Here is a 22,552-nt window from a genome sequence, read left to right as displayed (position 1 = left end):
CCAAGCTGCTCCTTCCCCCCAATCACTGCTATGTGGGCACCACCTTCCCGGGGCCGGGGCCCTGGGCGGCCTGCCCAGTCCCTTCTCCGCAGCAGAGGGTAGGAGGGGGTATTTCATCTTCCTGCCCGAGCCCCCAGGGCATGCCCAGAGGGCAAGCAAGCTCCAGTGAGTGACCCAGGCAGAGGTCTGGCTCTGCAGCAGTTTGAGCTAAAATACTAGGTTTTGTGAGTTCCCTGAGAGAGGACAGAGCAAGCCTCTGTCCTGGGCTTCACTGCAGGCCCTTCACCACCTAAGCTCGTGAAAGGCCTCTCCCTGCGCCTGGACGGGTGTTTGCTGGGTGACTGGTGGGTTTGGGCTCTGCCGAGGTCTCGGGTACTAGCGGCAGACACAGAGGGGACCACTTACAATCCATCAGAATGGGGATGGGGGAGGTTGAGAAGGGCACCCCTGGGCCACTTGACCAACCCCCTCCTTGTTCATGGGGCAACAGGCCCAGTGAGGGGCAGGAGTGACTTGCCCATGGTCAGAATGAGTGGTTGGGGGAGCTGAGCATGGCCTGACCCTGAGTAGCCCTTCCTGGCAGGGCATCAGCTGGCTCTCTCCCTGGGTCATATTCATTCACGGTTAGTTAATTAATTAAGTAATTTACTTATTAAGATTCTATTTATTTATTTAACAGAGAGATATAGTGAGAGAGAGAACACAAGCAGGGGGGAGTGGGAGAGGGAGAAGCAGGCTTCCCACTGAGCAGGGAGCCCGATGCGGGGCTTGATCCCAGGACCCTGGGATCATGACCTGAGCCAAAGGCAGACGCTTAACGACTGAGCCACCCAGGCATCCCTCACTGTGCATTTATTGAGCACCTACTATGTGCAAGACTAGGTGGTGACAGGAGAAAAACGAAGAAGGACCCAAGTTTGCCTTTGGGGAACTCCAGAAGGTCAGGGAGGGTCCAAGTCACTTGGACACCAGGGAGGAGGGGGCAGGATGGTCCCCTGAGAGTGTACCTGGTGGATTCTGGAGGCCCCCCTACAAGTCTTAGGAAATTAGGACAAACAGGGCCCCCAACCCAGCTCCAAGGCCCTTGGGGGCACAGTACTATGGGGTCCTTGAGCTGTTCCCCCCACTTCCAGTGGGAAGCATCCCTGGCTGGCAAGAGGTCAGAGTGGACTACAAACTGGCTGGGGAGGACCCCCACCCCTGTGTGACCCGAAGCCCAAGCAAGTGCCTGAGCCTCACTGCATAAAGTGGGGATGACCTTGGGGGTGTCCAGAAGCGGGACACCTTGCTGGGCAGGCGCCTTGCCCTCGGCATCCCTTCCCCCAGACACCTGCAGGAGGTGCATGCCCCCCTCCGGACTCTGTTTTCCCTTAGAAGGGCAGGCAGTGACTTCTGGGCTGGGCCTCTGTGGTCTCTGTGGTGGGAGCGAGCAGCAGGGCCCAGGCCCCAGCACCCAGTGGACACATGTGGGCCACCGTGGAGAGACCCGGGGCTGGGTTAGAGGCGCTCCACTGCCCCAGGAAGGACAGACCCGGACCAAGCCGAATCTGGCAGGCCTCTCCTTGAGGTACAAGGTTATCGTACACCAGGTGGGGCCCCTGCCGAGCACAGAGTCAGAGGAACCAGGCTGACCCCAGCATTGTCAGGGGGTAGGCAGTTTCTCAGCCCACGGTTTCCAAGCAGCCTTGGGCTTCACATTTATCAGCCACGTGCCAGGTCCAGTGCTGAGCTCCTTTCTCTGCAAAGAGTCATATAACCCTCCTCATTATGTATGCACGCCATTTTGCAGATGAGGAAACAAATCAGAGAGGTGGAGTGACTTGTGTGAGGCCGTACAGCAAGTTGAGGGCAGGGCTGGGGTTTCAATTCTGGGGCCTAACTCCAAAAAGCAGGTGCTGTTGTACTCCTGGAGGTCTTGTTACAACCTAGCTCGCTGGACCACATTCTAGAGTTTCTGAATCACGAGGTTGGGGGTGAGGTCCAGAGTTTGCATATCTAACAAGCCCCAGGTGAGGCTGACCCACGGCCACACTTTGAGAACCACTGGTCCAAATAGCAAGAACGGGCTGCCCAAAGTACCAGCAATTCCATGTGCTCTTTGACTTGTTCATATAACCAGCAGATGCTCCTAACCCAGCTCTGGGGCACGGGAGCTGGGTCCCCAAGACTGATCGCCCACAGTCTGGCCCAAGGAGGTAGGGAAAGTATGTCCAAAGAGAGCCCAGGGAGCAAGGGACACAAGCCAGTGTGACATCCCATCCCTGACTATTCCTATGATGCCCGTGCAAGGGGCAGGGAAGGTGAGGTGGCGGCCTGGTGGCAGAAGGAGAGGTGTCCCCCCGGGGTCAGATGGGCACTGGTGTCACTGATGAGCTGCCTGTCCTCGGGTAAGCCCCTCCCTCTGCCTGGCGCTCCGTTTCCTCATCTGGAAAAGGGGAACGTGGTTCCTATCTTTTCTCTTTCACGATCGTATGCGGTCTAGAGTGTGAGCGTGCTTGATAACACACACAAATCTGGGGAGCGTGGTTATGGAGGTGGTCTAACCCCGAATGCCAGCCCAATGCAAGCCGACCTCAGATGGAGACTCCCAAATCCTCCCCCAACCGGTCACCCCGCACGAGCACCTCCCCCAAGCCATGTATTCATCCATGTATGAAACTGTATGCAGGGAGGCTGGCGTTTCCACACCAGAATCCGACGGAAGATGTTTTTCTTCTCTGAAACTCAACGACAGTCTTTTTTTTTTTTTTTTTTTAAGATTTTATTTATTTATTTGAGAGAGAGAGAATGAGAGAGAGCACATGAGAGGGGGCAGGGTCAGAGGGAGAAGCAGACTCCCTGCAGAACGGGGAGCCCGATGCGGGACTCGATCCCGGGACTCCAGGATCATGACCTGAGCCGAAGGCAGTCGCTTAACCAACTGAGCCACCCAGGCGCCCTCAACGACAGTCTTACAAAGGCGTAAAAATGAAGTCGATGGTTAAAAGCATGGACTAGGAGGTAATATTCCCTGCACTCAGACTGGACTTCCTGTGTGACCTTAATTAGCTGCGTGGGCCTGACTGAAATACTTAAGCTCGCCAAGACTTGGTTTGCTCATTGATAAAATGGGAATAAGAGCAGTTAACATTTGTATTTCAGTCTGTGCCAGATCCTGTTCTAAACCCTTCAACGTTTATTAACTTTCTGGATTCTCACAGCGGCCCCATGAACTAGGTACATGTTATCATTCCTAGTTTTACAGGCAAAGAGCTTGAGGCACAGAGAGGTTAGGTGACTTGCCCAAGATCCAACAGCCGCCACACGGCCGAGCGAGCGTTCAGACGCGGGTGGTGCAGTACAGGCCCTGCCCACTAGGCTGCGCTGTTGGACCGCGAGGGCGAGGATGCGCCGCTCCCCGCCCCCCCTCCCCCCAGCGGCGCTTGTTCCGTGACACCTGCCAGGACTAGAGGTCCCCACTAGGGAGCCGCCGGTCCTGAAAGACCCTCCTCGGGGCTCTGAGCAGCTCATCACAGCACTGGCCCGACCGCACTATCAACAGCAAGCTCATCGGTGCAGAGCCCTTCACCTCTAGCCCCAGACCTTCTCTCTTTCACTCCTGGAGCTAAACGGAAAAGATAAAATGAAATCCATTTTGGCCCATCCAGTGAAATTCAGATTATATTGTTTCGGACCTCTTCAAATCCTTTGCGGGAAGGACTAGGAAAGGAACAAGGGAGAAGGGACGGATGAACAGAACTGCATACGTAACATCACTCTCTTGGAGGAAAGGATAACAAACACTCTGATGGGCAGACACCGCGTGGCCCCCTGCGTGGCCCCCTGCGTGGCCCCTGGGGAGGTGACAAGCAACTGTGTGCAGCTAATCAGCCACCTCCAGGTCAAAACAGCCTGGCCGCTCCTGCCCCTCGATACAGCATTTTCCAATAACAATGTTAATGATTGAAGCTCAATTGTAAAGGGAACAAAGGTTCAGATGGAAATTTGGAAACTAAGCAGAAGTATTCAGAAAAACAAAGCCACCCATGGCCCGGATGTCCAGAGGCAACACTGCTGATATTCCGGCGTATTTTTTCTAGTCTTTTTTTTCCATACGTGCACGTGTGTAGGGCATGTGTTCTGTTGTGGTTGTCATCAACGTGCGTGTTTCGCAAAATTGGGCTCATACTGTAAGTGTGGTGTGGCACCCTGCTTCCTTCTCTTAACCTTTCACAAGCATTTTCTCACGTACCTAAATATGCTTAACTTATAAATAAGTTATATTTATATGAGTAAAAATTGCTCATTGCTATAATACTTGCAATATTAAAATATTAGCAAAAATAATTGCAAAAGGAAACGAAAACTTATGTTTATACAAAAACCTGTACCTGAATGTTCAGGAGTGATATTCCATGGGCCATAAGTCCCATATCACTGAGCATTTGCTTTGTTTCCCGTTTCTTTATATATAAGTTTCTTTATATATCCCGTTTCTTTATATATAAGGCCGCGTGATATTCCATGGGCCATAAGTCCCATATCGCTGAGCATTTGCTTTGTTTCCCGTTTCTTTTTTCATTTTTTAGGTATAATTTACATCCAGTAAAACGCACACCATTTAGGGTACGGTCAAGCTTTGACAAACGCGTTGTTGTGTAACCACCACCACAATCGAGAAACAGAACTGTCCCATCACTGCCCAAATTTGTCCTGGCTCCTCTGTAATTCAACCTTTCCTTATATCCTTAGCCCTGGGAAACTGCTAACCTGTTTTCTGTTTCCGTAGTTTTGCCTTTTCCAGAATGTTCTGTGAATGGAATCATAGAGCATGCAGCTTTGTCTTCCCTGCTTCTGCTTCACATAATTAATTTGAAATTCATCCATGTGGTTTCACGCATCCGTGGTTTGTTCCTTCTTACTGTAGGTAGTCTTCATGGAATGAATTCACCACGTTTGCTAATCCAGTTGAAGGATTATTTGGGTTGTTTCCAGCTTTTGATGATTACAAATGCATTTGTTATGAACATTCAGGTACAGGTTTTTGTATAAACATAAGTTTTCGTTTCCTTTTGCAATTATTTTTGCTAATATTTTAATATTGCAAGGATTATAGCAATGAGCAATTTTTAGACCCAATCCTCTATCCCATTAAAGGAAGTAATGGTATCAGCTTAATTTTTTAAAAAATCAATCAATAACATCAACTCAGTAACAAGCAAATATCATTATTTAAATATTTTACCTTTTAAAATGGGGCATTTGTGAATTTCCAAGTGTGCACGGCCTGAGCAGTATTGGGGTTTGTGGAAATCAGGTAATGCTGCTCATGATTCCATGCGTTCATTTTCAAATGAACCCAATCTGTACAGAAATGGCCTAAGAGATAGCATTCGCATGTTTTCTCTTCAGCACTAACTAAAGTTCACTGGTGTCCTCCGGGGACAAGGGGCAAGATCTGTGCCTATTCGCACTTTGTGATTCATCGTATTACTGTCCAGGCAAGTCTAGTTTTTCCTTAGAGTGGCATCTGGCTTTCGGCAAGTTCCTATTTCACTGAATAAACTAAATAAACTAAACGCTCTTTCACTTGGCCAAGGCGCACCGGTGTGTCTTCATAAAAGATAAATAGCGAGGACAGTACACAGCAATGTGGACCTGCCTGAAGGCTGGTTCCTTCTGTATTCTGTTATTCTTTTTTTTTTTTTTAAGATTTTATTTATTCATTTGAGACACAGAGATACAGAGAGAGAGAGAGAAAGCATGAGCAGGGAGAGAGGCAGAGGGCGAGGGAAAAGCAGGCTCCTCGCTGAGCCTGGAGCCCGATGTGGGGCTCGATCCCAGGACCCTGGGATCATGACCTGAGCCGAAGGCAGACGCTTAACCATCTGAGCCACCCAGGCGCCCCTGTATTCTGTTATTCTTACATCTGTAGCAATGAATTTTTGCTTGTCTTCTTTTGAGGGTGAGAGGATCTCTTACTCTCTTCTGGATTTGGTATCGTTGGGTTTTGCTTCTGCTCCTCCCTTGGCAGGAATGCATCTTTTCCCAAACCCTGAGGGAGAGTTAATTTGCTGCTTTCGTTTTCCAGAAGGGATGTGGGTGGGGTTTTGTGCCCCTTCCCCAATAGTTGGATACCGGACTCCCCAGGGGGTTTCTCTCAAGTCTCTGCCTCCAGCTTTCTTATGAAGAAAAATTTCTGATGGGGGTTCATGGAAAAGAGCTTGTGAATGAATGTAAACTCTTTGTATCTGAGGCCTCAAGCTATTTCAAACTGACGTGCCAGCCCACACTTGGCCTTTACGAATTCATTAAAATTTTGACTGATTTCCTCTTACCCACTTGGATGGCGTCACCTTTCTCCTATGCTTTACCAAAGGTGAAGGAGCTCTTGTGTTCCATCTACCTTTGGGGACGCTCGTTTTGATGGAGCAGAAGGCTAGCTGAGGACAAAGCAGAAGCTGACACCCCGCAACCCGCCCCCCCCCCCAGGATGTTATGTGACATTCCTCAGGCACTCCTGGCTGCCCTAAAGGAAAAACAAACGGTTAACTGATAGAGATCACAGTCTTGCAGGACAGGGGTCTCCCTCAGTTTACAAATGTCCTAGTGATTTACAAGGAAGAAGCTTTCTCATCAATAGCCTAACTTCCAGGAGACCCATAACTCAGTTTCCTGAAGCCCTAACATCACCCTCCCCTCCATAAAATTAAGGGAGGCTGAGGCAGAAGGAAATGTAAATAAAATTGGATTTCTTTTGAACCTGAAGCCCAATGACAAGTACGTGTGATAGGAGGAACATAACATTCCTCCAGGAAACTGCCAGTTGTCTTCCTGTTAGTGCCCCATTAGAGGGGGAAATAGCCTTGGCTTGACAATAACCAGGCCTCCAGTATCCTGAGAGTCTTTAGCATATGACAGTCCTTCTGGACACCCCCTTTGTCCTCACCTCCCCAATTCCTGAGTATATAATCAGCCACTCCTCAAGACCACAGGGCAGCAGCTCTTTCTGCCCACGGGTCCTGTCCCCGTGCTTTAATAAAACCACCTTTTTGCACCAGAGACATCTTAAGAATTCTCTCTTGGTCGTCGGCTCCGGACCTCACTTATATTCTAAAACTTCATCAGTTTCTCTTCGGAATTCAGTTTACTTGGGTGATTTGCAACCTTAGCCATCTGACAGGCTTAAGAAAAGCTATGATTTTGTAGATGATCCAGTCTGTTCTCATCATGTGGGGAGTGACACTCTTTTGTAGCTTTCTACATTCTAAGCCTACTCCACACATCTTTTTTGAATGCACACCATGTGCCAGGCATGTTCTAGGTGCTGGGGACGGAGGTAGACAAGACAGACCTGATCTCAATACATTTATATTCAGCTGAAGGGAGGAAATACATAGTATTACATACTGTATTAGGTGGTAATAAGTTCTACAAAGAACACTTAAGCAGATGAGAGATGAGCCAGTGATGTGCATACACAAACAGTATTTTTCCTCCCATAGACTCTGTACTTCATTGCACTTTTTTCCTTCTCCTTGTGATGTTGTTTTGGAATGTTGGTGGGGACCGGAGCCGACGGCCAAGAAAGAACTCTTGAGACATCTTTGGTGCAAAAAGATGATTTTATTAAAGCACGGGGGCAGGACCCGTGGGCAGAAAGAGCTGCTGCACCAGGGTTGTGAGGGGTGGCTGATTATATACTTGGGAGTTGGGGGACGTAAGGAAAAGGGAGGTATCCAAAAGGACTTTGCTATACTAAAGAAGATTTACATGATAACGGAGGCCTGGCGATTGCTGAGTTAAGGTTGCTTTTTCTTCCAGTAAGGCATTAACCTGAAGACAGTTGGGAGCTTCCTGGAGGAATGTTTACACTCTTCCTATTACAAGTCCTTGTCAATAGGCTGCAAGTCTTAAAGAAACTTAACTTTGTTTATATTTCCTTCTGCCTCTGTTTCCCACATCACTCATGGACGGTGAGGTTAGGGCTCCAGGAAATTGAGTTATGGGTCTCCGGAAGTTAGGCTATTGATAAGAATGCTTTTTCCCTGTATATCACTAAGACATTGGTAAACAGATGGAAACTCCGGTCCTGCAGGACTGTGAGCTTTATCAGTTAACCATTTGTTTTCTTCCCTTCTCTTAGTTTTGGGGCAGCTAGGAGTGCCTGAGGAATGCCACACGTATCTCACGGTGGGGGGTGGGGGTTGGAAGGGGTTGTGGGGTGTCAGCTTGTGTTTTGTCCTCAGCTTGCCTTCTGCTCATCACGTGGAGCAGGGAGCCCGATGCAGGGCTCGATCCCAGGACCCCGAGATCATGACCTGAGCCGAAGGCAGATTTCAGCTCCAAATAGTCATCATCATTCCCATCAGAAAGGATATGACTGTTCCTCATAAAAATGCCCGGTGATCTGTGTAGGGCCAAACTAGTATCAAGATGGGGAAACTGAAAGGACCCCAGGAGAAAAACTGCCTTTTTCCTCCTTTTCCTGCTTCGGCTGTTGCTAGGATGTGCACCCCCGCCTTATACATGTCTTAATATACGTCCTCTTTGTAATGGTCAAGGAGTTAATGATTTCTTTGGAGTCTTCCAGCACGATAGATAACATCATCCACGGAGTGACTGGGAGGGGTCATCATGTAGGCTTTCCAAGACCCGACTCCAAATACCTTGATGCCAAGATCCCTGTCTTCAGGGCATAAGTGACTTATGGAGAACACCGGAGCCCTTGTCCTTGTTTTGATTGACGGGTTCTGGGATGCCTAAGACAGGTACATGAGACCATGATCCTCAATAAAAACCCCAACCCCAAGCAAGGAACTCTCTTTCCTTTGAGTCTCCCAGACACTGTCTGCTGTGCTTTATCACTTACGCTATTTAATAAACTTTGCTCTTACTTCCTCTCAGTTCACATTTGATCTCTGTCCTGCACAAAACCATGGACCCTCTTGGCTGGTCCCACGGGACTCCCTCTGGGTCCTCGGACAGGCCAGCCTGCATCACTATGACAGGACACAGACTACAAGAGTATATACTTTGACTTAAGAACTTTCAGTCGCAGCTATCTGCAAAAGTAACTTAATTGTTCTGTTAGGCAATACATTTCCCTTCCTTGGAAAAGTTCCAACCCTGGGTTTATCTGAGTCCACCTCCTTGCAAACTTCCAACTTCCCCCCAGGGCATCTAACCAGACAGGTTGAAAGAGCATTCCTAGCTTCTTTTTTCTTTTTTTTTTTAATAGATTTTATTTATTTATTTGACAGAGTCACAGCAAGAGTGGGACAGGGAGAAGCAGGCTTCCCGTGGAGCAGGCAGCCCGATGTGGGGCTCGATCCCAGGACCCCGAGATCATGACCTGAGCCGAAGGCAGACGCTTAACAACTGAGCCACCCGGGCGCCCCAAAAGAGCATTCCTAGCTTCTAAAAGCAGAAAAGCACTGTCAAAGGCTTTTCCGGGGCTCCCCCGGGGAAGCTGCTCTCCCCCCGTTGCTCAGCACGGATTCTTTCTCTCTAGCCCCATTGTACAGATGAGCAAGCCCGGTTTTGGAGAAGAGAAATGACTCGACCAAGGTCACCGAGCTAGAAAGGAGCGGGCTCAATCAGGCTTGGAGCCAAGGTAAACCTGTTTTCCTTGCATTGCGCCACCGAACCTCAGGAGACATTTTTCCAGCGGCTCCACAGCCACGACAGTAAAAGAGGCGCCTTTCTCCACGAGTTCGAGCCCTTCTGTAATGTCAGCCACAGGGCGGGTCGCAGCCCGGGGCGCTGGGAACAGCCCCGCGGCTTTTCTGGTCTGTATTCACCAGTTCGGACTAAGCCTCAAGAGAACTGCTCTCTCTCTCTGAGCTGATACCCAAACAGGTGCTTTAAGAAAACCAATTTTCGGGCGATGAAAGCTTCCCACCCAGGGCTCGGCTTTAGCTTAATGCAAAAAACAAACAAAAACGTGGGGGTGGGCACTAGCGAAAAGCGGGCGTCCGGAGGCTGCGGGTAGGTCCTTCCCCTGACGTTTCCTACTCTGCCACCTGGAGGGACTGGTTCTGTGCCCTCACGAGGACGGGGTGAGAAGACCTCGGCCAAGCAAGCAGTCCGGCGGTCGAAGTGGCGATCGACCAGCCCAAGTGGTGGCGGGTCCCACGGCCGAGCGCGCGGGAGCCAAGCCTACCCGACCGCAGCTTCAGTCCTCCACCTACCCGACCGAACCCCGGGACCCCGCGGGGAGGAGCGGCGCGAGGCTTCTGCGCACGCGCGGGCAGCGCAGGGGCGGGGCTCGAGCGGGCGGAGCCAGCCGTGCAGCTGAGCGAGGGCCGCGAGAAGAGAGCGGCGCGTGAGCTCCGCTTTGGGGCGGGTCCGGGGCGGGTCCGGGCGGGGCGGGGCCTGGCCGTCACGCGCAGCCCCGCCCCCTCGGCCTCCGTCTGTCTCCGGGAGGCGGCAACCGCTCCTGTTGGCCCTTCCCGGTTGGCCGGGCGGGCTGCGCCTCGTTTCTCTGGTGACCATGGGGGACCCCAGCAAGCAGGACATCCTGGCCATCTTCAAGCGCCTCCGCTCGGTGCCCACCAACAAGGTAACGGCCTTCGGGCGTGTTCAGCCTTGCCGGGCGTCCGTGCCGAACCCCGCGGGCGGCCCCCGCTGCGGCAGTGGCCGCGGCCGCGGGAGGAGGAGCCGGCCCGGCCTGTGACACGTCGCACTTGCGGCCGCGGCGCCTGGGCCTCGTCTGGGTCTGGGCCGCGCGCCGCCCCCAGCCTCAGCAAGGAGGAGGGCAGGGGGCGCACAGCGGGGTCCCGGGCGGGGCGGGCACCTGGGGGTCCCGGGGGCGGGAGGCGACAGCCTCTGGGGGCCCCGGGGGCCGGGGGCACACACTTGGGGTTCCTGACATCGGGCGGGGGAGCACACACGGGGGCTGCTTTTGGGGGTGGCGGAGTGGACCCCGTGAGTTCCTGAGAGAGCTGGAGGCGAGCTCGGGGACCCCCCCGCCGAGAGAGGACTGGGGTGCACCCACAGGGGCGCCTGTGAGCGGGGCTGACACCGCAGGCCAGCTGTGACCCAGCTGGGAGGCACGCACCGGCCCGGAGACTCCAGCTGGCAGCGCTGGGCGCTTGGGGAAGCTCGACTGGCCCCCTCCACACCCTGGAGCTGACCTCTGAAGTTCCCCTGGGGTGCCTGTTGGAGCCTGGTTGGTCCCCTGTGCCCTTTGATGGCAGCCTCAGTTTCCCTGTCTGATAAAGCGACTAAGTGGTCTCTGCAGTGGCTTCCAGCTCATTCCTCTTGCTAAGAAGGCCCACCACAGACCCTTTCTCTGTCTTCCCTTTGGGTCTCTTTTGGAGGTTGGGGTTTTCCTTTTTTTTTTTGTCTCCAGAGGTGGTTCTCCTCTGTGACTTTTGCAACTTTCGCGACTGGCTGGAGATGTTGTGATGACACATCGGGCTAAAGTGACACCCTCCACCGAGGATCACAGGTCAGGCTGGAACCTGGAGAGTGCAAAGGGCTGTCAGTGTGTCAGCGTGGACTCTCCCTTCCCCTCTTGTGACAGGAGTTTGTCTGGTCCCCACTGTCACCTCCAAAGTGAACAGCTGTTAATGATCATGGTCATGAGTCATGATGTCATGGCATAGAAAGATCCTGAGTTTTATAAAATTAGATGTCTTTAAGTCTTGGTGGAAGGGAGCCCATATTTTTACAGACTATAAGAGGCGTGAGAAAGGAAAGAGTTTATTGGAGGTGATGCCTGATGAGTGTAGGAAAGTCAGGAGGAGAAAGGCTTCAGGAATTCTCTAATGCTAATTTCTTTGCTGTTTTCTTGATTTTCACGTTAAGGTTAACCTGTTTATAGGGTGTGGTTGCTGTAGAGGTAGACAAGATTAGGATCTGCAGTTAGTGTAGAAGTTACATTTTTTGTCTGCTTTATCTCAAAACCAATGTGTATTCTCTTTGAATTCATCAAAGGAAAGTTGCCCTCTTTTAAATAAGAAGTCATCGTCTTTATGACACTTTTGAGGGACTTGTGTGGGCTTGCTGGTGACTGTGTTACCTTGGGCAGTTTACTTGACCACTTTGTGCCTTCTTTCCTCCTCTGGAAATGGAGGCTTGAGCAGGATCTAACTCGGAGTGTTATTGGGAGGATTCAATGAGAAAATCCAAGAGAAGCACTTAGAGCCGTACGCGCACGTGCTAGTCGTCCGATAGCGTCAGCCATTTTTTGTTAACGATCTTTATGACGAACAACTCCCCCGTGGAAAATTTTATACTCTGTAATAGGATTAATAAAAGCATGGGGCAAAAATACTTTTCCAGTAATGTTCCACAGTCTTGTGCTACATTTCTTGATTAAGAATTTTCATTTGATTGTTAGTAAGAAACCATTACCTAAGTAAAGATGAATCTAGTTTTAATAATATGGAAGAGTTTGGGGGAACTCTTGGGGAACAGGAAGCATTTTTCAGAAGGGGCTATAAAAAAGAGCTGTAAGATACACAGGGAAGGTACTTCAAGAGGAACACCTGCGTTTACTTTTAGACTATGTTATCTGGTTTCTTCATCTCATGGGTGATGAATATTTACTCTGGATCAGTTTTAACCCAGAAGGGTCAGTGTTCTAGTTTGAGAAATCCTTCCTTGTCTCTATATATTCCTTAGTTTTATTGCTTGATTGCTTGAGTTACTCTGTCAACAAGAATCCGTTGAGCAGCTGTAGTGAGCTGGGCGCTCAGAGCAGTGGGGCACTCCGATGGAGAGGGAGACCTCGGGGAGCTGCGAGTCTAGTGGGCGGAAGACAGATAACGGCCAACCCGGCCAGCCAAGCCATGTGAGAGGCAGTGTGGTGAGAGGTGAAGAGTGAGCTCTGGGGCATACTGCCTGGGGTCGAGTCCCCAAGATACCACTCCTCAGTGGTGATGCTTAACTTCCTAAGTCCTTAGTTTTCTCTAAAATGGGGATGAGAGGGACGCCTGGGTGGCTCAGTCAGTTGAGCGTCTGCCTTCCGCTCAGGTCATGATCCCAGGGTCCTGGGATCGAGTCCCACATCAGGCTCCTTGCTCAGCGGGGAGTCTGCTTTTCCCTTAGACTGCTGCTCCCCCTGCTAGTGCTCGCTCGCTCACTCTCTGACAAATAAATAAATAAGATCTTTAAAAAATTGTTTAAATAATAAAATGGGGATGAGAACTGCACTACATAATTTGCAGAGAATACAAAATGTGTGAGATGAAAATGCGGGGGCCCTTGTTTAAAAAGTGTTGAGAATGTCAAGATGAGACAGCAGAGAATTAAGCAACCATGGGCTTTTCTAAGTGTGGGGCCCCGGGCAGCCGCACAGTTACCACACATGCCCAGAAGCTGGCCTCGATGGGGACAATAAGAATACCTCCTTATAGGGGCACCTGGGTGGCTCAGTCATTAAGCGTCTGCCTTCAGCTCAGGTCATGATCCCAGGGTCCTGGGATCGAGCCCCACATCGGGCTCCCTGCTCAGCGGGAGCCTGCTTCTCCCTCTCCCACTCCCCCTGCTTGTGTTCCCTCTCTCACTGTGTCTCTCTGTATCAAATAAATAAATAAAATCTTTAAAAAAAAAAAAAAAAGAATACCTCCTTATAGGGATGTTAGGATGGTTCGGTTGGTCAGTAGTGAGGCCTGACAGGGAATAAACACTCAACATTAGCTGTTGTTTCTCTAGTACTTACTCTCATCATTAAGCAAAGCAAATTGTTAAGCAGCGGCATTTCCTTTTCTTTTTCTTTTCTTCTGGCGGGGGGGGGGCAGAGGGAGAGGGAGAGAGAATCTTAAGCAGCGTGGAGCCCCACGTGGGGCTTGATCTCAGGACCCTGAGACCATGACCTGAGCCAAAATCAACAGTCAGGCGCTCAACTGACTGAGCCACCCAGGTGCCCAAGGCATTTATTTTTCATCACCATAGGAAGTGATATTCTGCTTAGAAAACCATGTCTCAGCTTCGGTTTGGGGTTGCATATCAAAACCAAGTGCAGTCCCCACTCTTAAAGCACAGTCTCCTGCTGCAGCATTCGTGAGAGCCAGGCGTGTATTTCCTGTTGCCTCCTGAACTCAGGCCCCACAGTTGCTGATCTCCAGCACCCCTGCGAACTGTCCCCACTCCCTGTACTTGGTGTAGTGAGTGCTTGCTTGTGCCGGGCTCAGTGCTCAGCTCCGGCGCGCGGGAGAGGGCCCCTGGCCTCGTGGAGCTACATTCTGGCAATTCCTCATCTTAGCTGGTGGGTCAGGGGGGTGCTGAGGCCGGCATGTTTAGAAGGCTCTCTGCTCTCTGCTCAGCCTTGCCGCCAGACCACCTCAGGAGGGATGCTCAGGTCTTGCCTGTTCGGGGCTGTGCACCATCTCTGTTGTCACCCCTCCCCACAGGGCCGTTTCCTACACAGCCCTTTGCCACTGATTGCAATTTAAGATTCAGTTCCTGAGATTTCAGTTGTCTCTTGGACCCTGTCTTTTTTTTTTTTGGGTTGGGGGGAAACCTTTTGTATCCTGTCCTTGCTTCCAGCTTTCAACTTACAACTAATTGTCTTGCCTGCTAGACTGTGGGCTCCATACACGGGCTCCATGCGGGCTGACCCTTCCTGAACCACTTTTGTGCATGCCAGATACTTACTTGGTAGTAAGTGCACAACTATTAGTTGAGAGAGTGGGGGTTTACAGATGGCCTCTTGCCATGACAGCACATGGGCAGGGTTGGTCACACTGTCAGCACATGGGCAGGGTTGGTCACACTGTCTGGTGTCCCATGGAAGGGGATTCCTTACTCTACGTGCATAGGGCATCTTCATTTCTGTGTCCTTCTCTCCCACTGCTCAGTGAGCACATGGCCTGGCAGGGGGTGGGGACTCGGCAAGTGTTCGTGGAGTCTGGGAGACCAGATGGTTCTGACTAGCTCAGGGCCCGCCATAACGTCTGGCGTACGGCAGGCAATCCAGAAACACTGGATAGAATTGGGTGGAAGTGAATGGACCGGCACCTTCCCTGTCAGGTGTCTCTCCAACCCCACTGGCCATGCATGCTCAATGTGAGCCTGCCACAGTGAGGGGCTTCGGACAGTCTGCTCATGTTTTCACTTTGGTGTTGCCCTCAAAAGGCCAGAAGCCAGATCTTTCTCGATGACTAGAGTTGGAACAGCCTTCACATGGGTGGCTCCGTCTATAAAGTGTATCTAAAATATGGGGCTCTTTTTCTGGAAAAAAATGAAGTGTTCTCTTATTAGTGGAATTTTCTGACTTTATTAATTATAAATAGTAATTTCCATGACAAACTCTGTATATCTTCAAGTCATTTTATGCTCCCGTTGCCAGATGCTGTCAGATGAAGAACGTTTGGCTTCAGGCAGTGTTGAGGGAGGAAGGCCCTGGGGCTCACGAGGCTGCTGTCCCGCTGTCAGCTGGGGCTGCCCTCTCTGAAGCCTGGGGCTCCCGCCCCCAAGCTCGCTCATGTGGAGCTTAGCCGGCCTCCACCCCTCACCTGGCTGTTGGACCCGAGGCCTCAGTTCCTCACCACTTGAGGCTCTCTACTGGGCTGCTCACGAGTCCTCCAGCCATGGCGGTAGCTTCCCCCAGAGCCGGTGATCCAGGGGAGAGAGAGAGCAAGAGACAGAAAGGACGCCACAGCGTCTTTTGTAACCTAATCTCAGAAATGACCTACTGGCACTTCTGTCTCATTATTGGTCACAGACCACCCCGCGCAAGCGAGGGTGGCTCCCGCACCTGCTGTCGCGTCTGGCTTGGGGCAGAAGGAGTATGTGTGAGGGCTGCCACCGGCTAGAGGGCCGCAAGGCCTTGAGTGTTCCCAGCAGGGGGACATCCTGGCTAGTGTGTGCGGGCCTGGTAGGAGCCCTGTTGATGCTTAATGAATATAATATAATTATGCATAATAGGATAACGAAAGAAATGAAAGTTAAGGTTTAAAAAAATCTAGGTGAGTTTTTTTTAAAAGATTCTATTTGAGAGAGAGAAAGAGAGCATGAGCAGGGGGGAGGGGCAGAGGGAGAGGGACAAGCAGACTCCCCACTGAGCAGGGAGCCCGACGCGGGGCTTGATTCCAGGACCCTGAGATCATGACCTGAACCAAAGTCAGACGCTTACCCAACTGAGCCAGCTGGGTGCCCCTAGGTGAGCGATTTCATAATAACCAGTTTAAAAGTGTAAAGGTGAAGTCACTTTCAAGCTAAACTCTATATTGTATCTTGTGAGATGCCCCTTTTGGCTAATATGAATTAATTAATAACTGAATTTTGAAATTTTCTTTCAGGTGTGTTTTGATTGTGGTGCCAAGAATCCTAGCTGGGCAAGTGTAACCTATGGGGTGTTTCTTTGCATCGACTGCTCAGGGTCACACCGGTCACTCGGCGTTCACTTGAGTTTTATTCGGTAAGTATGTCTTCTCTTACCGTGGGTGGGAGTGATCCTGTTGTTTCACAGGTCTTTTTCCCCTTTATCCTCATGTTTGCTTTGACGTCAAGTAGAATGAGAGGCTGGCTATGAGTTATAGAGATTTAAATCTTTATAATTAGGTGAACAGGGAAAATGAATTATTTTCTCTTCAGTTACTGTTCTGTAGAGCTCGGTGTCAGGGACCTGAGGCCGCGGTGCTGACAATGGAGTCTAGAATGGAGGACTTGAGACATTCTTCTTCTCCCTTTATCACCTTCTAATAACCAGCAGCTCAGAGGAATCTTGCTGTGACACGCTCATGATAGAAGGGGATCGGGGTGCTGTGGGTCCATCACACGCCCCATCAGGAGGAGAGCTGATGTAAAGGGCGAGAAGCCCTCATTATAGCCTGGGTATACACCCAGCACAGTCCTGCAGCCCTGGCTCCCAGGGTCACTATCTCACAAAGCCTGAGTGGGTGGCTTTTGTATGAATTTTAGTGGCAGTTTCAAATGCTTGTAGAAAGAAAGTCTTTCTTTTTTTATCTGCAGACGTGGGTTGCATTGGCTCCTTCTGGCAAGTATGTAGCTTCTACTCAAAACAGTCTGGTAGCAGCCTTGATGGGTCCTTGGTGTGTACCCCTTGAACACAGCCCTACAGTCCAGTGGGGGGGCCAAAGTGCCCTTGTGTGAAGTAAAATAAATGGAAATAATAAAAGGATCCCTAGGAAGGCTCAGGACTTGGAAGCTGAGCAAGGCCTGCACTTCAGCCCCCATGGGCCTTGGCCGGACCACGTTCTGCAGGGCACCCCTGAGCAGCCCTGGCTCAGATCTCCATTACTGCTGACCCCCTCTAACCAGTTCATCTGTTCCCCTGCCGCTTCTTTTTCCAGGGAAGGAACCAACAGAGGCAGGCAGGCTCTTCGGAATTGTGGCGAGCAGTTTTATTTTATATTATGACTTAAGGAATATTGATACAATGTGATTACTATGAAGAGCATTAGTTCCGGGGTCGCCTGGGTAGCTCAGTCGGTTAAGCGTCTGCCTTCGGCTCAGGTCATGATCCCGGGGTCCTGGGATCAAGCCCCCACATCAGGCTCCCTGGTCAGTGGGGAGTCTGCTACTCCCTCTGCCTGCCACTCCCCTTGCTTGTGCTTGCTCTCTCTCTCTATCAAATAAATAAATAAAATCTTAAAAAAAAAAAGCATTAGTTCCTATAAGATAAAATCAGTTATAATTTTGATTGGATATTTTATATGATGGCATAAAAACTGTGTAGTAAAAGTAATAGCTTAATTTTCTTTTTTAATATATTAACTTAAAAAAAACCTTTCCTGTTGTACTTTCGTGAGTTCTTTTTTCAGAAATCAGTTCGTAGAGGCATGATGGGCTAAATATTTATACCTGTATAACTCCATAAGTAATTAATTAGAAAAGGGAGTTCTTTTGCATGTTCTTCCTGGTTTCAGAGTATCTATCCATTTCTTGTCTTTTCTTTTTTCTTTTTTTTTTAAAGATTTTTTAATTTTTTAATTTATTTGACAGAGAGAGAGACAGCGAGAGAGGGACCACAAGCAGGGGGAGAGGGAGAGGGAGAAGCAGGCTTCCCACGGAGCAGGGAGCCTGATGTGGGGCTCGATCCCAGGACCCTGGGATCATGACCTGAGCTGAAGCCAGATGCTTGACTGAGCCACCCAGGCGCCCTGTCTTTTCTTTTTTCTTAGACATGCTGGTCCCAGAATATTTTGAATACACTATCCTGTTGTCTCTTTTTTTAAATGTTGAGGTATTTACTTGCCAAGGCAAGTTTCTTTTTAATGTCCTCCCCGCCCCCCCAACCCCTGACCAGCCCCCGATCAGGTGTTACCAGTGAACATAAGACAATTTATAATTGGCTGTTTTCCTTTGTTCTTCCTCTCTTCCTCTCAGCTGAATCCCGGCCATTATAATCTGGCCTTCCCTTTGCCTCACCACCAAAGCACACCTCCAGTTTAAACCATTCCAGGAAATCTGACGTGTTCCCGGGTGAGGGAAGGACCGACCGGAAGCCTAATGAGGCTAGACAGCAGAGTCTGCTTGGGCTGCTGCAGGTTTAATGACTAGCCTTTAAAAAGTCAGATAAATATAACCATGAATCACAATGTTTATAAGTGATTCAGAAACAGTTGTTAGAAAATCCTGTATAACTGGAGGGCAGCAGTCTAGGAGTTGGGCAAGAGTAGGTCAAGGATGATAAGGGTAGGATTTTTGTTTTTAAGAGGTGGAGGTTTGCTGTTTAGACATTTTTTATTGGTTAAAACAATTACAAGCATTAGCCCAGTGGGAAAAAAAATCCAAGCAGTCCCAAAGCTCATAAAGTAAGAAGTGAAAAGTCCTTCCTCTCAAATCCCTTTCTCCTCTTCTTCCTCTCTCCACCCCCAGCAGACACACACATACACACCCACACACACCCCCATGCTCACTGTTGTGCTCCCCAGGCATGAACAGATGGCTTGGGTGGAATGTTTATTTAAATGGAGATTTGGGTTTTTTTCAAGTCAACACTTTTACAAAGGAAAAAATTTATGAACTGTTGCTTTTGCCAACCAACAGGGGAAAGGTGGGTTAGGCATCCACAGAAATGGCCGGCCACCACTTGGAGCAGAGTGGACGTAACCGGACTGGCCCCAGCCCACCGCCCCCTGGGGCTTGCCCTCTGCACCGTGCTCCTCTCCCTTCAGCTCTTTTCTTCTCAAGTTCACTGTTAAGTATTTCATGAGCTCATGAAAGGTGAATGGAATCTAGTCCTCCCTGCAGTGGGCTGGGGGTGGGCAGGGACAGGCTTAAATAGAGCACGAACAAGAAGACAGACTGTCAAGTGCCACCCAGGACACGGAAACAGTACCGCATCTACTTCTGAGGAAGATTAGTCCAAATTGAAGGAGGAGGTAACTTACACTTGCAATCAACCTCAAAGTTTCGGTTAGATTTTGTTAATGGAAACAAGGCAGGGAAAAGGAGGTCAGCACTCAGACTTTAAGGAAAGGTACAGAGGCTGGAAAAAGGGACCTGTGTAGTAGCTCATTTTTATATGCGTAGGAAAATGAGGTGGTAAAGGATTCCAAGGGCGAAGATTTGGCTGACATTGGGAAGGGTCTTGACTGCCAGGCCGGAGCCTGTCCTAACTGCTGAGGCGTTGAAGGGTGAACACGGGCAGTGTGGTCTGGGCCCCAGGCGCACCAGGTGGCCATAGACACTGGCCTGGCCGTGCGGGGTGGGCGTTAGGGGAGAGGGCGCTGCAGCCGGCTGCTGGGGGCCCGAGTCCCGGCACCATCCTCGACTGCCTCTCCTTGTCTCCTTTCCTTCCCTTGAAGGAAGGGCCGGGTTGTCTGGTGCCTGCCCAGTGGATGCGAGAGGAGAAGGTCTTGTGATGTGAGTGTAGGAAGGCGACACCTCCCATGGCCTTCTATCGAGCAATCAGGCCAGTTACAAACAGCTGCCTGCCTGGAAGCTGTTCCCGGGCTTGTCTGCGAGGAAACGTCTAGATTAACTGTGATAAATGGGTAAAGTTCCATTTAAAACTTTTCTTTCTTTTTTTAAAAAATTTTTTTTTAGATTTTATTTATTTATTTGAGAGAGAGAGACAGATAGAGAGAGCATTATTATTTATTTGAGAGAGAGAGACAGATAGTGAGAGAGAGCACAAGTGGGGAGGAGAGGGAGAAGCAGGCTCCCTGCAGAGCAAGGAGCCTGATGTGGGACTCGATCCCAGGACCCCGGGATCATGACCTGAGCCGAAGGCAGACGCTTAACAACTGAGCCACCCAGGCGCCCCAAGAATATGGACTAGCATCAAAACCTTTTATTTTGAAAGTCCAGTGTAATGAGAGAGAATCCCTGGCAGGCCAGGTCAGGAACAATTAGTTTTAATCTTCGTTTCTAAGGAGCATGTAGAGAAATATTTGGCTTTATTTTATTTTATTTTTTTAAAGATTGTTTAAGACCAAAAGTTGTCAGACTGAATAGCCAACCCGAGGACTTGCAGCCCCAGTTTTAGGACATAATTAAGGCAGCCCAAATTCAGATAGCCGTTATGTGCCTATGGTAGGAGTGTGGCAAAAAAATATGGGACATCCCTGTCCTCTGGAGCTTGCTGCTTCTGACACAGCGTGACGGGGTTAACATGGTCATGGTGATGCTGATGCGGAGAATTTTAGCCATATGGGATTTACCATGAGCCAGGCACTTTCTAGATATTAGCTTATTTGATTCCTACAAGAATGAAATAGATCATATTATAATGATCACTGCTTTGCACATGAGGAAAGTAGGCGCAGAGAAGTTCAGTAAGCGCTCCAAAGTCATACAGCGAGTCGTGGCAGAGGTGAGATCTGTTGTCTCTCAGCTGGTCTCCAGAGACTGTGCTGGTAACTGCCGCCCTGTGACAGAATGGGATGGGGCTGGTGTCCGACTCGGACTGAGGAGGAGCCATGGAAACGGGACTGAGCAAGATCTATCAGAAAAAGGATTTCAGAACAGGGTATGTAATTTAGTCACATTGCTTGGTCCTCAAGTTCTTCAAGATTTTATTCTTGTTTTTGGGAAATCTGTTGCTTATAAAGGGTGGATTAAATAAAGAGTGGATTAAATTTTACTTTTTATGTATTGCTGCGAAGTGGATTTGTCCTATGGATGTGTGATAATATGTATTAGTATTATTATTAACCTTAAAGTAGCTATTGGCTTCAAAATAACATTGTAACATTTACAAAGGTTAAGCAATACAAAGAGGCATAGAAATTAGTACACAGAGGCGCAGCATAAAAGAACTTTCGGAATCTGAAACCTCTTTCTACCCTCCTATTTTGTACAGGGTACTCTACCTATACCCATTAAAAACTGTCCCCATTCTTTTACAGTTAGTGTGGGACAAGCTGTTCTTGAATACGGGGCAGCCTTGCTTTTTGCTCATACCTATGGATTTGATATAAAGACTTCTAACATAGTTGTACTATCATATCTTGCTTTACAGTGATCACTCGGAGAACTTTTATTGTTGAGAAATACAGTTACTGCCTTTCCCTTGCCCTGATCTGGTCTCAGATTACAGATAAGTAGGGCATAAGGTGTGGTCAGGGAGAAGACACTTGGAGTTTTCCCTTTAAGAGCACTAAATCCTGAGTTTTCTCCCCTCCCTGATGGTGGTGACATTGGGTAGGTCCCTTCCATCCGACGATAAGCTGTGAGCATCCCGGAGGCTCCCGTTAGGTGTCACTCTGGACAAATGGATAGCTGATCTGAAAAATTCAAGCAGCGACACGTTACCGATGTTTAGATCAGAAGCCACTGAGGATGCGAGGCGAGGAGTCAGAGTGGTTCCGGCAGCCCCGGGAAGCTGGTCATGTCCCTGCGCCCTAGAAGAGAAGCTGGCTGGAGTCCGGGCAGCACAAGGTGCTGCGGGTCTGGCCTGACCTGCCTGTGGTCAGGCGTGGAGGGGAGCGGGCAGCCGGCCCACCAGACACTTGGCCACTGGGAAGGACGAGGGGGGCCGGAGCTGCTGGCACAGCTGTCACATGCCCTGCAGGCCCAGCGTCCCGTGTCACTGTTAACACAAGCCTAGAAGTCTTCAGGATCCTGAAAATCACGGAACTCTTGTTTTCCAAAGTGTAGTGGCTTGATTCTGGGGGAAAGATGTGTTAACGTTAGCGAATATTCTTTCCATTTAGATCTACAGAGCTGGACTCTAACTGGTCTTGGTTTCAGCTGCGATGCATGCAGGTTGGAGGAAATGCTAACGCAGTAAGTTCACCTCAGATGTGCTGTTTCCCTTCTTGTATAAATACGTGTTAGACTAGGAAAGAAGCTCGGTGTTTGTATGTATGAGCTTGCAGGGGCCCTATCCGATAGTAAAGGCTGGAAGGGCTTGGCAGTGGATGGCCCTGGTGACTTGTTTATCCCCAAATCTGTGAAATACCCTGTCCACACAAAGCTCTGGGCTAGGTGCGGGGATATAGTGACGAACGAGACAAACGAGATCCCCATTCTTAACTTAGTAATTTCTGGGTAAAAAAATAACTTTTTAAGTGTCCAATTAGCTTAGTTTTACAAGAGCAGATTACCCTAACCCCTCTTACAAACCTAAATAAGGATCCTCAAATATATAAAACTTCATTTACAAATTTCAGTATATCTGATTAATCAAATTGGGTTGCTCATACAG

General features: G+C 49.6%; 1 protein-coding gene across 1 annotated transcript in view; it reads left to right on the top strand.

The window, feature by feature from the left end:
• The first annotated feature begins 10,367 nt into the window (after positions 1-10,367).
• ARFGAP3 (ARF GTPase activating protein 3) overlaps positions 10,368-22,552 on the top strand; it is a 50,236-nt gene continuing 38,051 nt past the window's right edge. The window contains exons 1-3 of the mRNA XM_036088316.2: positions 10,368-10,543; positions 16,233-16,351; positions 22,059-22,131. Coding sequence (XP_035944209.1) covers positions 10,475-10,543; positions 16,233-16,351; positions 22,059-22,131 — 261 coding nt within the window. The 5' untranslated portion in view covers positions 10,368-10,474. The remainder of the gene's footprint in view (positions 10,544-16,232; positions 16,352-22,058; positions 22,132-22,552) is intronic.

The sequence above is a fragment of the Halichoerus grypus genome, chromosome 6, assembly GCF_964656455.1.
Source record: "Halichoerus grypus chromosome 6, mHalGry1.hap1.1, whole genome shotgun sequence".
Taxonomy (NCBI): domain Eukaryota; kingdom Metazoa; phylum Chordata; class Mammalia; order Carnivora; family Phocidae; genus Halichoerus; species Halichoerus grypus.
This window is presented reverse-complemented; position numbering and strand designations above follow the sequence as displayed.